This window comes from Stereum hirsutum (assembly GCF_000264905.1).
Source record: "Stereum hirsutum FP-91666 SS1 unplaced genomic scaffold STEHIscaffold_7, whole genome shotgun sequence".
NCBI classification, from domain to species: Eukaryota; Fungi; Basidiomycota; class Agaricomycetes; order Russulales; family Stereaceae; genus Stereum; species Stereum hirsutum.
In genome coordinates this window covers 202,322-217,426 of record NW_006763137.1, presented here as the reverse complement: position 1 = coordinate 217,426, position 15,105 = coordinate 202,322, and the positions used below count along the sequence as shown (strand labels likewise).

Below are 15,105 nucleotides of genomic sequence, written 5' to 3'. Positions count from 1 at the left end.
CAGGCTGGACGGAGATGCCAATAGCAACAATCACCCCCACTCGTTTCCTTCAAACGCGCAACATTATATGTCATGTGGCTACTACTACCCAGAATGGGGCGGTCATTTGGACCAATCACATCTATGTACGAGTGCTTTCGTTGTCACAGATTGGGGATATTGTGCTGTGAGCCACCACCAACAATGGAATAGGCGCAAGGTCAAAGGACGCTGGTATAATGAACGAACGCTGGCCTCCATCATGGGAAGATACAGACTAGATTGTTTCTCTGCACACTTTGTGCTCGTAGGCCATAACGCTCAACAAGAAGAATCTTGAACTGACAAACAAGGCGAAGTTGATGTGTTCAAGATGTCGCGTTATAGTCGCAGATTGAGTATAATTCGCCCTGCGTCCGGCTGTAAGGCTCCGGTATAATCATTCAGATATCGAAACCGGTTTTCTCAGTATCAGATAGAGAGAAAAATCACAACTCGTCAAGCAACAAATTCGGAGTCTGCGCTAGATGGAAGGCCACAGTGGCAATCGCGGCGATCTTCATGGCCCGTGCGTGGGAATATCGGGCACACGCGGCATATATAAACGAGCAGCCCGTCCTCAACGATCTGCATCGAAAGTTCACCTGGTTGGCTGATATTTGGGGTCTCTCTCCGCTCGCTTTCGTTCTTTGTTTCGAAGGAGAGGATATCAGGGAGACTTTGAGCCGTTTCGTACTAGGGAGACTAAATCCTACTCCCCAAGATCGCGACGTTGGTTTTTATATGGCGTCAGCGGCCCGTAGAGGAGGTACATTTCCTTCCGTGTTTCTTGTTGGTTCTCTGCCTTGCCACTGTATCGTGTATGTCTGGATAAATCTCAATAGATTTGCTCTCCTTCCACTCGAGTATGCTTGTCCTTTCCACGAGTTGCGTTGCTGGACCCCGGAAATTCTTGTCATGCAAGGCTATCGTTCCGACTGTTCGAAGTACTTGCAGATATCTCATTTCTTCAAAAGACTTGTGGCCTTCCTCGACGGATGGTGTAGGTGCAGGTAAGGAATTTGATTCAGATTTGACCCACATCTTCTTTCGTGTGGCTCATCGAAGTGCCCCGCGGCTTCCCAACTCAAGGTCTGGTCTACGCTGTTATTGACGGAGACAAGTACTTTTCTATCCAGACACGGCTTCAGTTCTACCTCAAAGACAGCCTTGTCACCCACTCACTCAGCAGATATAGCGCATGATCGTCCAATGTTAGTAGATGCGACAACATTCGAGGGTGGAAGGCGCACTCCGCCACCTGGGCCACACTTGGATTCTCTCTTCCGGTCATGGAATTAGCCAAATCCTCGTGGTATCTTAAATTTCTACAGTACAAACATATCATGCTACTTTTACAACAGAATATGTCGCTAATCATCAGTCACTTCCCAGATCTGACACCCCTGCGAATGCTCCGAAATGTAAGTAGGCCTCCTCGAAGCCTCAGTCTGCGGACAATTCGGTTCAAAAATGCGAACACTCATCTGCGAACGATAAACAAAATGGAACGTGCGACCCAGCCAGTTCAAGAAAGCGATTCGCCGTCCGCAGGAACTCGTCCACCTCGGTGCGGAAGACTCTGGTTCTGGCTCAAAATCGAATATATCGTCGTCGCGATCATCCTCTTCGATCCCATTCGTCCTCCATACTGTGGGCATCCGCAGCCTAACCAGAACGTCCGCCGCCCACTCGAGCGAGTTCGTTCTGGTGGAGACTCCCTGGCTGCTGAGGATCGTCTCGATCACTCTGTTCACTGCGTTCTCGTCGCCGCAAACGCTCCCGACGTGAACTATACACGCTATATCACCCTCGGGGAAGTTCACGTAGGACGTTTTATGCCAGCCTGAGAAGTAGGCTGGGCGTGAGGGACGGAGGGTGTATTCGCGGACACCGACGACTTGGCGATAGAGGTTGGAGGGGAAGTAAGCAAGACCGTAGATCGTCGTTTTTGTGTCGTAGGAGAGAAAGGGTTTTTCTTTGGTGTCGACGACCTCTGTCGCGATGCCAAACTCGAAAGGTTGTGTCGCAGTATCGGATTGTGGCAGAATGACTGCGACACCGATGTGGAGGGTGAGTTCAATGTCTGTGGCTGTTTTCATTATTAGTGTGGTTCGGAGCCTGACGAAAGGGCTCGCAAAGACTCACCCCGTGGCTTGGTAGGCGGGGAAGAAACGCGCAGGGTCACTTTCCTGGGGCCAGCACGTTTCGGAATTTGAACCTATTTGGGTAGATCTTAAGTATTTAGCGATTGACAAGAGAGCTGACACGCTGTGGCGTACCATGATGGGACTGGCACGACTCTACAAACAGGACGAGTTGTCCGCAAGTTTTGAGGCCGAAGCGAACACTATAGACTTACTGAGCTGCAAGTCAAGACGAAGACGAGAAATAGAGAAGACGGTGGTGCTAAGGAGAAGGGGACGGCGAACACCCATCTTTATATTCTGTCGCGGCGTTCTCTTTGTCTTGTGCCACCTGAGCCACCGTCGCATGGCCAACGCGCACATCTCGAAGAACAAAGCAAACTCCACGTTGTGTCAGTACACGAGATATATGGGTGCCGGCGTAACCTGGGTACGCAGCGAGACGAAGTGACAATATCGCATTGATCTGAAACACGAAGGCAAAGTACAAAAGCGTAAATAATATGGCAGACACCTAGTGCCAGCAGTATCGCAGGACACGGGACGCGATCTGTTTCACGCCTGTATGACAAAGGAATTTCAAACCTCATAATCTTGTAAACAAAGGGATGACGCAAGCCGTGTCAGACTCACATCAAATTATAATTATTCCTCCGTAGGCTCTATAGCAGTCCAAAACCACACCCGGAACTCCAAAAATCGACCTCCTTGGAAGTAGACGATGGTGGGCGTGACGTTTCGAGGCTTGATGGAACAAAGTGGGATAAGCGGGTACGTGACGAAATCCGCGGACAACATCTTTCCAAAGTTTCTCAGACAATGATTCATAGTCAAGTCGGCCATTCCTGGGGTTGCCTTTTTCTGCGCTGGCTCTTCATCATCCGTTGATGGGAGCGAGAGACGTCCGGCGACAATTGGCTGTCTAAGTTGACGCAACGCTTCGACTACCCACGCATACTGATCTTTCTTTCTGCTAAGACGATTCCCTCCTATCAATAGCTCTTCAACTGATTTCCCTTTGTGTCGCGCTGGATCGTGCGTGCCGAGGTAAAGAATGCCGGTGACGTCGCCAAGGGGGAAATCATTGTTGTAATGTTGAGGTCCGGTCCATTGCGGTCGAGCGCCAGCAGATCGGGAGGGAAGGAAAAGACACTCAAAGTATGTGACGTCGCCAAGTTCAGCCCACCCTAAGAAGTAGCTGAGCATAAAGACACGGCTACTTCTCCCGAACCTCAGAAAGGGGTTTGGGCCGAAGCCAGCGTTTTGGGTGATGATGGTGGGTATGGTGTTGTTCGTCCCTGGTTGTAGCACAAAGGCAACGCCGATTTCGGTTTTGGGTGTTGGAGGGGCTGGATAGGGACAGTAAGCGTGAGGGTGAGACGTGGGGTATGATTGTTGACACGTACCATTTGAAGCCATACTTAGCGTATACGTATGCAGTCTCGAACAGACGAGTGAGTGTTGAAGGCTGGCGAAGTCCAAGTCTGTTATGAGTACCGGTGCCGATAGCGATCAGGGTGGCACGCACAAAATGTTGGAAGACGAAGGAGTCTTGGACGCGAGGTGGCAAGCGACGAGAGAGGTCAACGCCCTCCCGTACGCCCTTTATGTAGCCGCGAAAGGCCGACCACCGTGTCACAATCCCAGGCAATTTCCCGATTAGGACGGTCTTGTGTGTCGTTTTGTCGAGAAGCGCCGTGGCGAGACCGGGAAAAACAAAAGGCTATAGCCAGGCAATGACCAACGCGGAAACGATAGACGTAGAACACTCGAAAGGATCCTATGCATTTGACGAATGTGAGTCTAATCTGGCCTCGACCATCGCACGACACGACCAATTTGCAGGCGATAAGGACAAAGGGCGTACCAAATCCATCGATGTCGTTGCATCATGACTTGCTTCTTTTCCAAGAGGTTCAAAGACAGGCGGAGACATATTAGATTCGAGCGTCAGGATACGGATGCGATATCAGACAACGTTGTTCACGCGTAGACGAAGCATAAAGCGAACGTCGAACCTTTGTCGAGAGGGTTCAGGGCATCATGATTTGTGGCGGAGCTTGAATAAGCTAGGTGTGGCGCTATGTGGCGCTGTTCCTTTACGACGTTCAACAATCAACCTGTAGACATGTATGCTTTCCGTATATTCAGGTAGTGAGGGGTATGTCGACCAGATATCGAAGATTGTTTGGATGCATGACATACAGGAAACAACGATCCTATCTAGGCTTGGGGCACAACGCACTGCAGCTGGCTGGACAGAAGGAGAACGCTGTTATATCTCAAAAGCGCAACGCATGATACAAAAGAAGGAGGACGATGCGGGGTATTAGTATTTGTTGATCATCTTATACCACGTTGACTAGGCTCGATGACTTTAGCGTAGAATGACAGTACTACTCACATTTGGACACCTTCTGTCGAACGAGTTTAGAAGCCATTACACCGTCACGAAGGCTTGGATATAATGTATCCGTTTCATTGTCAAAGAAGATATCCCATAAGTTGAGAGAGGAGCTGATACCCTTTTATGTTCAATTGGATCGACGAGAGAACGATAGATGGCGGCCGTAGCGAGACAAGACGTTCCGGAGTAACGACATAAGGTTGTATGTCAAGTAGCTAACGTCCGCGAGTGCTTCGAGATGATCAGCCGTCTTATCCATAAGACGTGCTTTGTAGGCGTCCTACGAAGTCCGAATTATCGCGACCCCAACATACAGGATACTGGTCGCTGAGGCGAGAGGCGTCTCCTTCAAGAAACACGAACATTGCACCAAGTTGGGCCTGCGTACGTATCACAGTAGTCTGTCTCTAGATGCCCGTTGCTCAGGGAAAATCAAAGAGTCACAGCCTCTTCCTGGAATTACACGAAAACACGCAGTGAAAGCAGAAGACTGTAAGACGTCAAGAAAGAGCGAGAACAAGGAATGTGGCGGGAGCAAGGTTCGAACGGAGCGTACCCCCATAGTTCAAACTCCGACAAAATTTTGTAGCAGCACTTTTGAATCCAAGCTGATCCTTATCCCCAACCGCCACCTTCATCCCCTCCTCCCCTCCCCTCTTCCCTCCTTTCACGACTTTTTACGCCATGGATGTGAGTAAAAGGGTATCATTATATTTCTAGCGGAGTTTGCTAACTTTTATCGCAGCCCAGCTTTGTCGAAGGACTTCACAATCTCCTCCTTCAGTCCACCGCCAATGATACCGTTCAGCTGAAGGCGGTACGTCTTTTTCCTTCGAAAAATCACTGGATATCTCTCTTATGTATGTCCTCGTAGGCCACGGCCACTCTCAACAGAGACTTCAACAAAAATCCGGCCGTCATCCCAGCTCTCGCCCAGCTCATTGCTTCCTCCCCTGAAGTTCCGGTGCGCCCACTGCATTTGCATCTTCTGTTATACCTGTAACTCATTGCTTCATGATGATGGTGGAATAGGTTCGTCAATTGGCTGCCGTTGAACTCAGGAAACGCGTCGCACAGAACAGTGGCGACCTTTGGCTCCAGGTCGCGCAGAATGATCGCGAGCAGATCAAAGCACGGATGCCGGAGTTCATTCTGACCGAGCAAAAGTTAGTGGATCCACTGTTACGTTCTAATCATTTGTCCTTGCTAACTCTTCTTCCAGCAAACTCGTCCGAAATTCTGCTGCACGCGTCGTCGCATCCATCGCCGGCATCGAAATCCCTCACGGCACATGGCCTCAACTCCTTCCCTACCTTCACCAAACATGTGTTTCACCCCAAATTGCACACCGCGAAGTTGGCATCTACATTCTCTTCACCGTTCTCGAGAACATCGTCGAGGGTTTCCAGGAGCACACCCAGGAGTTCTTCAAGCTCTTCGAGACTCTCTTGCAGGACCCGGAGAGCTCTGAGGTTCGCATCACCACCGTCAGGTATGTGTTTTCTCTAAATACCATTTCCGAGACGCGCTGACAGAGATTCAGGGCGCTTGGTACTATCGCACAATATCTCGATGGCGAGGACAAGGCCGAAATCGTGAGCGGTTTCTTCTTCTTCTCTTGCCAAGTGCTCACTCTTCGCAGAAATCCTTCCAAGCTCTCCTTCCCGCAATGATCAACGTCATTCAGCAAACCCTCGACTCGGGTGATGAACCCGGTGCCCGCCACGTTTTCGATGTCTTTGAGACTCTTCTCATCCTTGTACGCTTTCTTGGTCTATGCACACCCTCTTATCACTAAGCCTTTCTACAGGAAATCCCTCTCCTCAGCAACCACATCCCCCAGCTCGTGCAGTTCCTCCTCCAGGGTGGCGCCAACCGCAACTACGAGCCCGAGCTCCGAATCCTCGTCCTCAACGCCCTCAACTGGACCGTTCAGTAGTACGTGTCCTTATTATCATTTGTTCTCAAGCCCACAGCCCTTACTTTATTTTCGCAGCAAAAAATCCAAAATCCAGAGCAACAACCTTGGTCCCGCCATCCTCGAAGGGCTCATGCCCATTACCGCCGAGGAGGAGCCCGAAGATATCGACGACGATGCTCCTGCCCGCGTACGTACTTAGCATTGTCATCATCCTCAGCCGTCTCTCATCATTCGTCTACAGTCTGCTCTCCGCATCATCGATGCGCTCTCCACTGCTCTCCCCCCTACGCAGGTCTTCCCTGCGCTTCGCCAACTCATCATCCAATACTTCAGTTCCTCGGATGCCAACCACCGCCGTGGTGCCATGCTCGCTCTTGGTGTCTCCGTCGAGGGTTGCAGCGAATTCATGACTCCTCTTATGAGCCAAGTGTGGCCCATCATCGAGGCTGGTCTCCAGGATCCCGATGTCAACGTCCGCAAGGCCACTTGCGTTGCCGTCAGCTGTCTGTGCGAGTGGCTCGAGGATGAGTGTGGCAAGAAGCACGAGGTCCTCGTTCCCGTGCGTATTTTCAAACTTGCCTCGATTAATACCTACCTAAAACCGTCTTCCGATGTCGTAGGCTATCATGGGTCTCATCAACGACCCGGTCACTCAACGTTCCGCCTGCACCGCTCTCGATGCTCTCCTCGAGATCCTCCACGAGCACATCGAGGGATACCTCCACCTCATTATGGAGCGTCTTTCCGGTCTTCTCGAGACTGCCCCCGCACCGGTCAAGTCCGTCGTCGTTGGCGCCATCGGCTCGGCCGCTCATGCCTCCAAGGAGAAGTTTCTTCCGTACTTCCAGCCTACCATGGACCGGATCAAGTTCTTCCTCACTCTCACCGGCGAGGGCGACGAGATCGAGCTCCGCGGCATCACGATGGACGCTGTTGGGACGTTCGCGGAGGCTGTTGGCAAGGAGGTTTTCAGCCCCTACTTCAACGACTTGATGATCCAGGCGTATCAGGGCATCGAGTTGGGCAGCGCCAGGTTGAGGGAGTGCAGCTTCTTGTTCTTCGGTGTGATGGCTAGGGTGTTTGGCGAGGACTTCGCGCCTTCCTTGCCCAAGGTCGTGCCTGCGCTCATCTCCAGCTGCAGCCAAGAGGAGAGCGGTGAGGAGAGCCCTGGCTGTGCGTCTTCTTTCCGTGCTGTTCGATTTTTCAATCTCAACGCTGACTTGCTCCCTTTCAGTGACGTCCGCTGACGCTGTTGCTGCTTTCGGCTCCGGTACTTCTCCCGCTAACGCCATCGCCGTCCCCGACGAGTCCACCGCGAACGAGAACGGCGAGATCGAAGTGGAGGATATTGACCTTGACAAGATGCTCGACGTCAACTCCGCCATCGCCGTGGAGAAGGAGATCGCCGCCGACACCATGGGCACCGTCTTCGCTGCCACCCGTATGGCGTTCTTACCCTACGTCGAGCAGTGCACCCTCGAGCTCGTTGGTCTCCTGCCCCATTATTACGAGGGTATCAGGAAGTCTGCGACCGATTCGTTGTTGGAGATCATCAGGACGTTCTATGAGCTCAGTGGTCCAGTTGAGTGGGCGCCTGGTGCTCATCCCCAGCCTCTCCACGAGAACGTGAAGAGCTTGATCAACCACTCCTTGCCTCCTCTCATCGATATGGTCCAGTCTGAGGACAACAAGTGCGTCGTCTCACTCCTTTTTTCCTCCTTTGCGTCTTCATTGATGCCGATCTCTCTACCAGGAGCGTCGTCTCGTCCCTTTGCGTTGGGCTTGCTGAGACCATCAACACCCTTGGCCCTGCCTTCTTGGATGGTAGCCAGTACGACGAGCTTTGCGCTCTTGCGGTCGAGATTCTCGAGCAGAAGCACATCTGCCAGCAGGATCCTGACCAGGATGAGGCTGATGAGGCTCCCGAGGACCAGGCTGAGTACGACTCCGTCCTGATCTCGTCCGCTGGTGACCTCGTCGCCGCCATGTCGAACGCTCTCGGCGCAGACTTTGCTCCCGCCTTCGACAAGTTCTTCCCTCTCATCTCGAAGTACTACGTGAGTTCACCTTGTTGTTTACCTTCTCGATGTTTTCTGACTGGTTTTGACCATACTTTAGAAGAAGAACCGTTCCCTCAGCGACCGCTCGTCCGCCATCGGCTGCCTCGCCGAGGTCATCTCCGGCATGAAGAGCGCTATCACTCCTTATACCGAGCCCCTCCTCGAGCTCTTCTACCGTGCTCTCAGCGACCCCGATGCCGAGGTCCAGAGCAACGCCGCCTTCGCCGCCGGTCTCCTCATCGAGAATTCCGAACAGGATCTCTCTCCTCAATATCTCCCTCTCCTCGGCGCTCTCCGCACCCTGTTCGAGGTCACCCCCGAATCGTCGTCCGCCAAGCTGAACGCTCGCGATAACGCCTGTGGTGCCGTTGCCCGCTTCGTCACCCGCAATACCGCCGCCGTCCCTCTCGACCAAGTTCTCCCTGTTCTCTTCGGTTCGCTCCCGCTCAAGAACGACTACCTCGAGAACCGTCCCATCTTCCGTGCTATCTTCCACCTCGCGGAGACGAATGGGCAGGCGCTCAGCCCGTATTTGGAGCAGTTGGTGTTGGTGTTTGCGCATGTGCTTGACCCTAATGGGCCGGACCAGGTTGGGGACGAGATTAGGGCGAGGTTGATCCAGCTTGTGGGTGCGCTGAATGCGGAGAACCCGGCCTTGATCCAGGCGGCGGGGTTGGGTCCTTTCGTTCCCGGTGCTTAAACTGTGATGATGGTTGTATTGACGATCTGTCCTGTCTTTGTTGGGTTGGCTCTTGTTTCGTTTTCTTCTTTGACGGTTGTTGTCTCGGTACAAATATGATCTTAGAATGACTTGTTGTTGTGCTATGCGTCCCTATGATTGTTTGTTTTGATACATTTGCCGGTTACTAATGTACTGTCGTCGTTTTCCATTTCACCCTACTGCCGTAGCCCTTGAATCCTCTACCAGCCTGTTTATCTTCGTGCCCCGTCCGTTATTTCCTTTCCCGCTGCCACGATAAGTTGTTGGATGCATTCTTCTCCAATGATATCCCGTCTCGTTCCATTTTCATACCTCTATGTTTTTTTGTTCCATTTTGGTCCATGCGCTGTATCGATTTTATCCGTGTTTGAGTGCAGAATTCAAGTTAAATTTGTAGAAGTCAAGCGCCGTGATCGATCGATCGTAGAGGAGGAGAGACGCGTTGTTGACGCGTTATTTGGTCCGGTCCCAAATCGAGATCACCGAAGTTCGAACACAGCTCGTCCCGCTTCGCACCCGCTCACTACCTTTGCTCGCCGCCGTCGTCCCCGCCGTCCGCCAGCGCCCACTCTTTCTTGTCGTTGTCCTCAACAAAAGCCAGGTCGCAGGTCGACATCGCATTAATCTTGCGCTCGTCGAAGTTCGCCTCCTGCAGACGCGACTCGAAGCCATACTATCTCTCTGTCCTATGTTCTGTCCTATGTTCCTCACTCTTTTGCTTCTCTGGTCTCAGGCCGCTCTTGTCCTCGCTGCTGCTTCGGTCTCTGTCGTCAACCCGATTAACGAACAGTTTCCGCTTATCGCGCGCATCAACTCATCCTATTCATGGCAGTTCTCGTCAAACACATTTAGTACGACCTCTGACGCTCAGCTCGCATATAACGTTTCGACATTGCCTGGCTGGCTCTCCTTCAACGGCAGTAGTGGGGCTTTCTCTGGGACTCCTACGAGCAGCGATGAAGGATCCCCTAGGATCACGGTGACCGCTACGGATTCTTCTACCGACCAATCCGCGTCTTCCTGGTTCACGCTCTGCGTCACACACTACCCGCCACCGCAACTCAGTATCCCGCTCGCCGGCCAATTCTCGAATACATCTAACTCAACTCTATCCTCTACCTTTCCGCTTTCGATTAACTCTGCCCTTGCCAGCGAGACGCCGACGCTCAGGGTCCCTTCTGGATGGTCTTTCAGTCTTGGATTTGAAGGGGAGACATTTACTGGCGAGAACGACGTCTTCTATGGGGCCATGCAGGCAGACGGAAGCCCGCTTCCCGAGTGGATGAAGTTCAATGGCGACGCTGTGACTCTCAACGGAGTTGCTCCCTCGTCTATGCATCTGCCAACTCCTTCGACCATCTCTCTTATGCTCATAGGATCTGACCAGAAAGAATACTCGGCTGTTTCCACACCCTTCGATGTCGTCGTCGCGCCACATGAACTTTCACTCGCCACGTCTTCGCTCCCGACTATCAACATTACTTCAGCCATACCCTTCAACATCACGCTGAACTCGCTCGCGGACTTCGTTGGCGTTCTCACAGACGGAAAGCCCATCGACATCGCGGCGATCAACTCCCTCGACGTCGACACTTCATCCTCTAGTTGGTTGAAGTACGATGCATCCACCCGGGCGCTTAGCGGAACGCCTCCAGATAATCTAAACAGTCAAAACCCACCTACGCTTCCTGTTACACTCTCGACCTCGTTCAACCAGACTCTTCACACAAGCGTCTCTCTTGCTGCTGTGCCCTCTTACTTCTCGGAGTCAGTAATCACGCCCATCCTTGTCGCCCCTGGACAAGGTTTCGGTTTTGGTCTCTCTCGCTACTTCTCGAACCAGACGGGGACCGGAGGGAGTGGAGACGTGAATATGACCGCCTCGTACGAACCCGTAGAAGCTGGCCAATACCTCTCCTTCGATGGCTCCTCGGGACAACTCTCCGGGACGATTCCTTCCGACATCAATTCCTACACTCATATCGCCGTGACTTTCACAGCCTATTCTCGCGTCACCCACTCTACGTCTCATACCTCGCTTGGTATCTCTCTGACACCAGCTGATCTCAAGAACTCGAGGCCGCCTGCGACCCCAGGCTCCGGGCCTCTGCATCTCTCGAATCTGACTAGGAAGAAGCTCGGACTTGGGCTTGGGATTGCTTTCGGAGTTATGGGCGGCTTTTTGATGTTTGTGCTCGTGTTGGCCGGGTGTAGAAGGTGCTACCGGACGAAGGATACGGCTGTCACGGGCGATAAGGCGACTAAGGCATTCACTGAGAAGGAGAAGAGGTGGTATGGGATTGGGAACAATCCTGACTTGCAGGATGTGGAGAGAGGGTACGAAGGGAGGGATCGTGACGCGGTGTCGGATAGGTCGGCGAGCAGCGAGGATGCTCCTGTTGGCCGGTCTGTGGATCAGATACGGGTTGTGGATGGTCTTCCGGTCGACGCAAGGAATTTCTCCGAACTTGGCATCACTAGCCCCGTTCCGCTCTCAGGGGTTGGGAGTCCTCGCCAGGTTCGAAAGAGCGACTTCATGAATCGCCTCCGTGACACTGCTCGCAAAGTCAGCAGTTCCTACCGACGTTCCAAGCGACCCGTCATCGGAAGGCCTGTTCTCCTCGGCGATGCGTCTACTAGTGCGCAAGCTGCTGCCCGTGCCAACACGGATACGGTCTCTTCGATCCCTCAGCATCGTGGCGCCCCCTCCTCGCCTTCGTCTTGGAACCCGTTAAGCCTCCTTTCGGGGACGAACATCTTGTCGGCTCGCTCGGATTTGCTGGCTTCGCCCACTTCGTCCAGTGGTGGTCGCTCGGTCCCCCAACGAAGAGCTGACTTTGCTCCTCCGAACTCACCTTCCTCGGCTGCGGCTCTCGCACACCTTGCTGCAGCGCACACCCGGGCCACCAAGAAAGTATCCCGCCACCAGCAGAGCTTCTCTGTCCAATCTTTCGATTCCTTCGCGTCCAATTCATCGTCGAAGATGCACGCCTCAGAAGCTATCGTTCAGACGGCGTCCAGGGCTCGGAGCGTACGGAGCGTGCACAGCGCCAGCGTTGTCTCGTCTCCTATTTCGGCCCACATTCCTGAGATGCCTCGTCTCAAACCATTCACTCACGCCAGTCGGGTGCCCTCACCGGATGTCCCTGTGGATGTGACCCCGTCCCAGAGCGATGGGAAGCCGGCGTCATCGGTCAGTAGTGGCGGAAGGAGACGTAAGAGGGCTGTGAGCCAGATTGCGAGCGTCGTGCAGGAGAGATACTCGACGGCGGATGACCTGACTGAGGGGATGAAGTATGTCCGTGCACTGGGAGAGGATCGATCTGACGAGTACGTTCGATGTTTTTTCCATCATTCTGGAGATGCAGTCACTGATTCGACTTCGTCTCGTAGTGGTCTCTCAATGGTCGAATCATTCTCATCTCCTGAAGTCTCCTACAATGGCGATGCTAGCTTCCGCAGCAGTCGCAGGTCATCTCGTCGAAGCAGGGAATATAATGTCCTCCTCCAAATCGCACAATCCTTCGCATTCCGTATTCCTCTCAAACGCGACACCGACATCTCTTCGGCCAATCTGACCGTCCGACAACTTAACGGTGAAGAACTCCCACCGGCCTTCCTTGTCGACTGGGGCAGTGCTGGCGCGGCTGGTACTAAGAAAGGTGGCGATGGGAAGAAGGACCGACCTACGGTGAAGATATGGGGAATCCCGGAGGCGGAGGATGCGGGAGAGTGGGATATTGGTGTCTTCGAGGTGGATACGGGCAAGTGTCTTGGGAGTGTTGTGGTTAGGGTCGTCGAGAGTGCCAATCGGTGATCATTGGTGAACGGGGGTGAGATCCGGGGTGGAAGGATGACACCCGACACTGCTAATGGAGATGATACCTAGACTATTGGGCGTGTTGGAGACTGATATAATCATTGCTAGGCTAGAGGACATTATACCACTATACCTCCGGAGGCGGAATAGATGTGTACGAACGGGGATATACGTAGCAGGGGATGAGTTGGGACTCGAGCTTGTACACTGGCGCTATACCTGTATCATTATTGTTTTAACCGATGGTAGTTTTGTTCATCTATCGATTTATTCACCGGTGTAATCCTCACAATGATCCACTGGACTGTTGCTCGTGATGTAGTGAGAATGGTTGCTCGTTTGAGAAGGCGTGTCGATCTCTAACGTAGGTCGTCTAGTGCCACAGTAGCGCCACATCGCCTCGTCTTTGAAATTCGGAACATCCCTTGTCTCTGACACAGAGTCACGTTGCAACGTTGAAGTCAACTCTCACCTCCCTGACCTCCCTCATTTTCCCTTGCCCAACCCTCGCCTCCTCTTCCAGCGTCGCCTTCCGACTCTGTCTGGAGTTTACCACAGGCAAAAAAAAAATTTCAAAGGAAACTTGAGTTCAATTTTTTTGTAGTGCCACAACTTTCTGGACGAGGCATGGACTCCGTTGACACAACGGCATTGCCGGCGACGCTTTAACCATCTGTGTCTTAATCTTTTTTTTTTTTTACCGGATATAGGATGACACGATTTCGGCCAACGCCTTGTCTGGGCACGGGCCAGTGTGTCGGTACAATACTTTCAAGAAACATATAAAAGGTCGTCCTTGACACTCGTTCTGCTCCCCTTCACCCCCTTACCCCCGCGCCTGTCACACGTATTTCGTGAATGGACCTGATGGATGAGTGGCGAGCTATCTCCCACTTCACCAACCCAACAGTGCCTACGTCTGGTGAGCACTCGTAGTTATATCCCTAACCTCTATCATGAGTTAGCATTGATTATCGATCACTTTCTTGCAGCGACACCACCGGCCCCGTCGACGAAGGACATACATCTAGGTGTCGCCATCATCCACACCACAGCGGCAGTATTCGAATTCGCAATCGTCCTCGACGAGGCCGACGCCGAAGGTCCTTCCCCATTCTATCACCCTCGACGTCCGTCCACTGTATTTGCTTTGAGCACGAACGACCACGGGCCTCGCAAGGTTCAGGCACGGCCCTGTCTTCTCCGCAACTTCCACAAGGGCGCGGACGGGAGCACATGGCAAGAATCCGAGGTGAAGTCCTACCACGATTTCCCTCTAGGGGTCGTCTTGGGTGTCCTTCACATCACATCTTACAGCAAGCACGGTGGAACAGCAATAGCGAACATCGCTTTCCTCTTGACTACGCTGATGGATGCTAGCTTTGTGGATCCTGAGGGGTCCTCTATCCATTGGGTTTCTGCCGTCTTAGCGAGGCTCAAGCTTCCTATCATCAACTGCGGGAAGCCGGTTCAAAGCTCGTACATACTCGAAGATGTCGATGAGAAGACGGTGGAGTATATGGCGGTCCGCTTCGCGCATCTGAGCTGGTTGGCTCGAAGGCTCCGGGACTATGAACCGCCAAAGGATCGACAGGCCGCGATCTTTCACTCTTTCGTCGATGCTACAGACGGAGACCCAAAGAAGCGTCCTTTATTTGTTTATCCGAAGACCTCCCTGGCGGAGAGATTGCATATCTGGGGGATCCAGGTCTACTAGGCATTTTCGTGGAGGCACGAGTTTTGTCTTTATTTTGCTTACGATATTGTGATACTATAGCCTCATGGCTCAGCTCTAATATAATCCACGGATGCTCGAAACATCCTTCCATTTTGTTAACATTGATATTGCGTTGAAACTGAGCCGTCGTAAGTACTTTCGAAGTTGGCGCCACACAGCTCCAGACGCCACATACGTATCGGCCGGCCCCCACCTGCCCCGACGCACGTGGATCTCCGAATTGGTGGCACCGTTGAACTTGGCCTGACTCGCCACCCCCGGCGCTCATCTCTT

The 15,105-nt window shown here is 52.8% G+C and overlaps 4 protein-coding genes across 4 annotated transcripts; 3 read left to right on the top strand and 1 right to left on the bottom strand.

Moving 5' to 3' along the window:
* Positions 1-2,810: 2,810 nt before the first annotated feature.
* Positions 2,811-3,584, bottom strand: STEHIDRAFT_131064 (uncharacterized protein; the record flags this gene model as incomplete). The annotated part of the gene is made up of 2 exons (XM_007304061.1): positions 2,811-3,514; positions 3,572-3,584. The coding sequence occupies 2 exons, from the start codon at positions 3,582-3,584 to the stop codon at positions 2,811-2,813; spliced, it is 717 nt and encodes a 238-aa protein (XP_007304123.1).
* A 1,650-nt stretch (positions 3,585-5,234) lies between these two features.
* On the top strand, positions 5,235-9,676 carry STEHIDRAFT_97024 (ARM repeat-containing protein). Its single transcript, XM_007304060.1, has 14 exons — positions 5,235-5,262; positions 5,318-5,389; positions 5,447-5,536; positions 5,605-5,738; positions 5,795-6,064; positions 6,116-6,167; positions 6,215-6,331; positions 6,383-6,510; positions 6,569-6,680; positions 6,735-7,052; positions 7,114-7,666; positions 7,728-8,184; positions 8,247-8,550; positions 8,612-9,676. Exons 1-14 carry the CDS (start codon positions 5,257-5,259, stop codon positions 9,251-9,253), a joined length of 3,255 nt encoding a protein of 1,084 aa, XP_007304122.1. The 5' UTR covers positions 5,235-5,256; the 3' UTR covers positions 9,254-9,676.
* Positions 9,677-9,974: 298 nt separating this feature from the next.
* Positions 9,975-13,091, top strand: STEHIDRAFT_156716 (uncharacterized protein; the record flags this gene model as incomplete). The annotated part of the gene is made up of 2 exons (XM_007304059.1): positions 9,975-12,604; positions 12,668-13,091. 2 exons carry the CDS (start codon positions 9,975-9,977, stop codon positions 13,089-13,091), a joined length of 3,054 nt encoding a protein of 1,017 aa, XP_007304121.1.
* An 870-nt stretch (positions 13,092-13,961) lies between these two features.
* STEHIDRAFT_110914 (uncharacterized protein) lies at positions 13,962-14,811 on the top strand (the record flags this gene model as incomplete). Its single annotated transcript, XM_007304058.1, has 2 exons — positions 13,962-14,016; positions 14,087-14,811. The coding sequence occupies 2 exons, from the start codon at positions 13,962-13,964 to the stop codon at positions 14,809-14,811; spliced, it is 780 nt and encodes a 259-aa protein (XP_007304120.1).
* Positions 14,812-15,105: the final 294 nt, after the last annotated feature.

Coding starts and splice junctions, on each gene's coding strand:
- STEHIDRAFT_97024 (XM_007304060.1), top strand. Junction 5,390..5,446: donor ATACCGTTCAGCTGAAGGCG/GTACGTCTTTTT, acceptor ATGTCCTCGTAG/GCCACGGCCACTCTCAACAG. Junction 5,739..5,794: donor TTCATTCTGACCGAGCAAAA/GTTAGTGGATCC, acceptor CTCTTCTTCCAG/CAAACTCGTCCGAAATTCTG.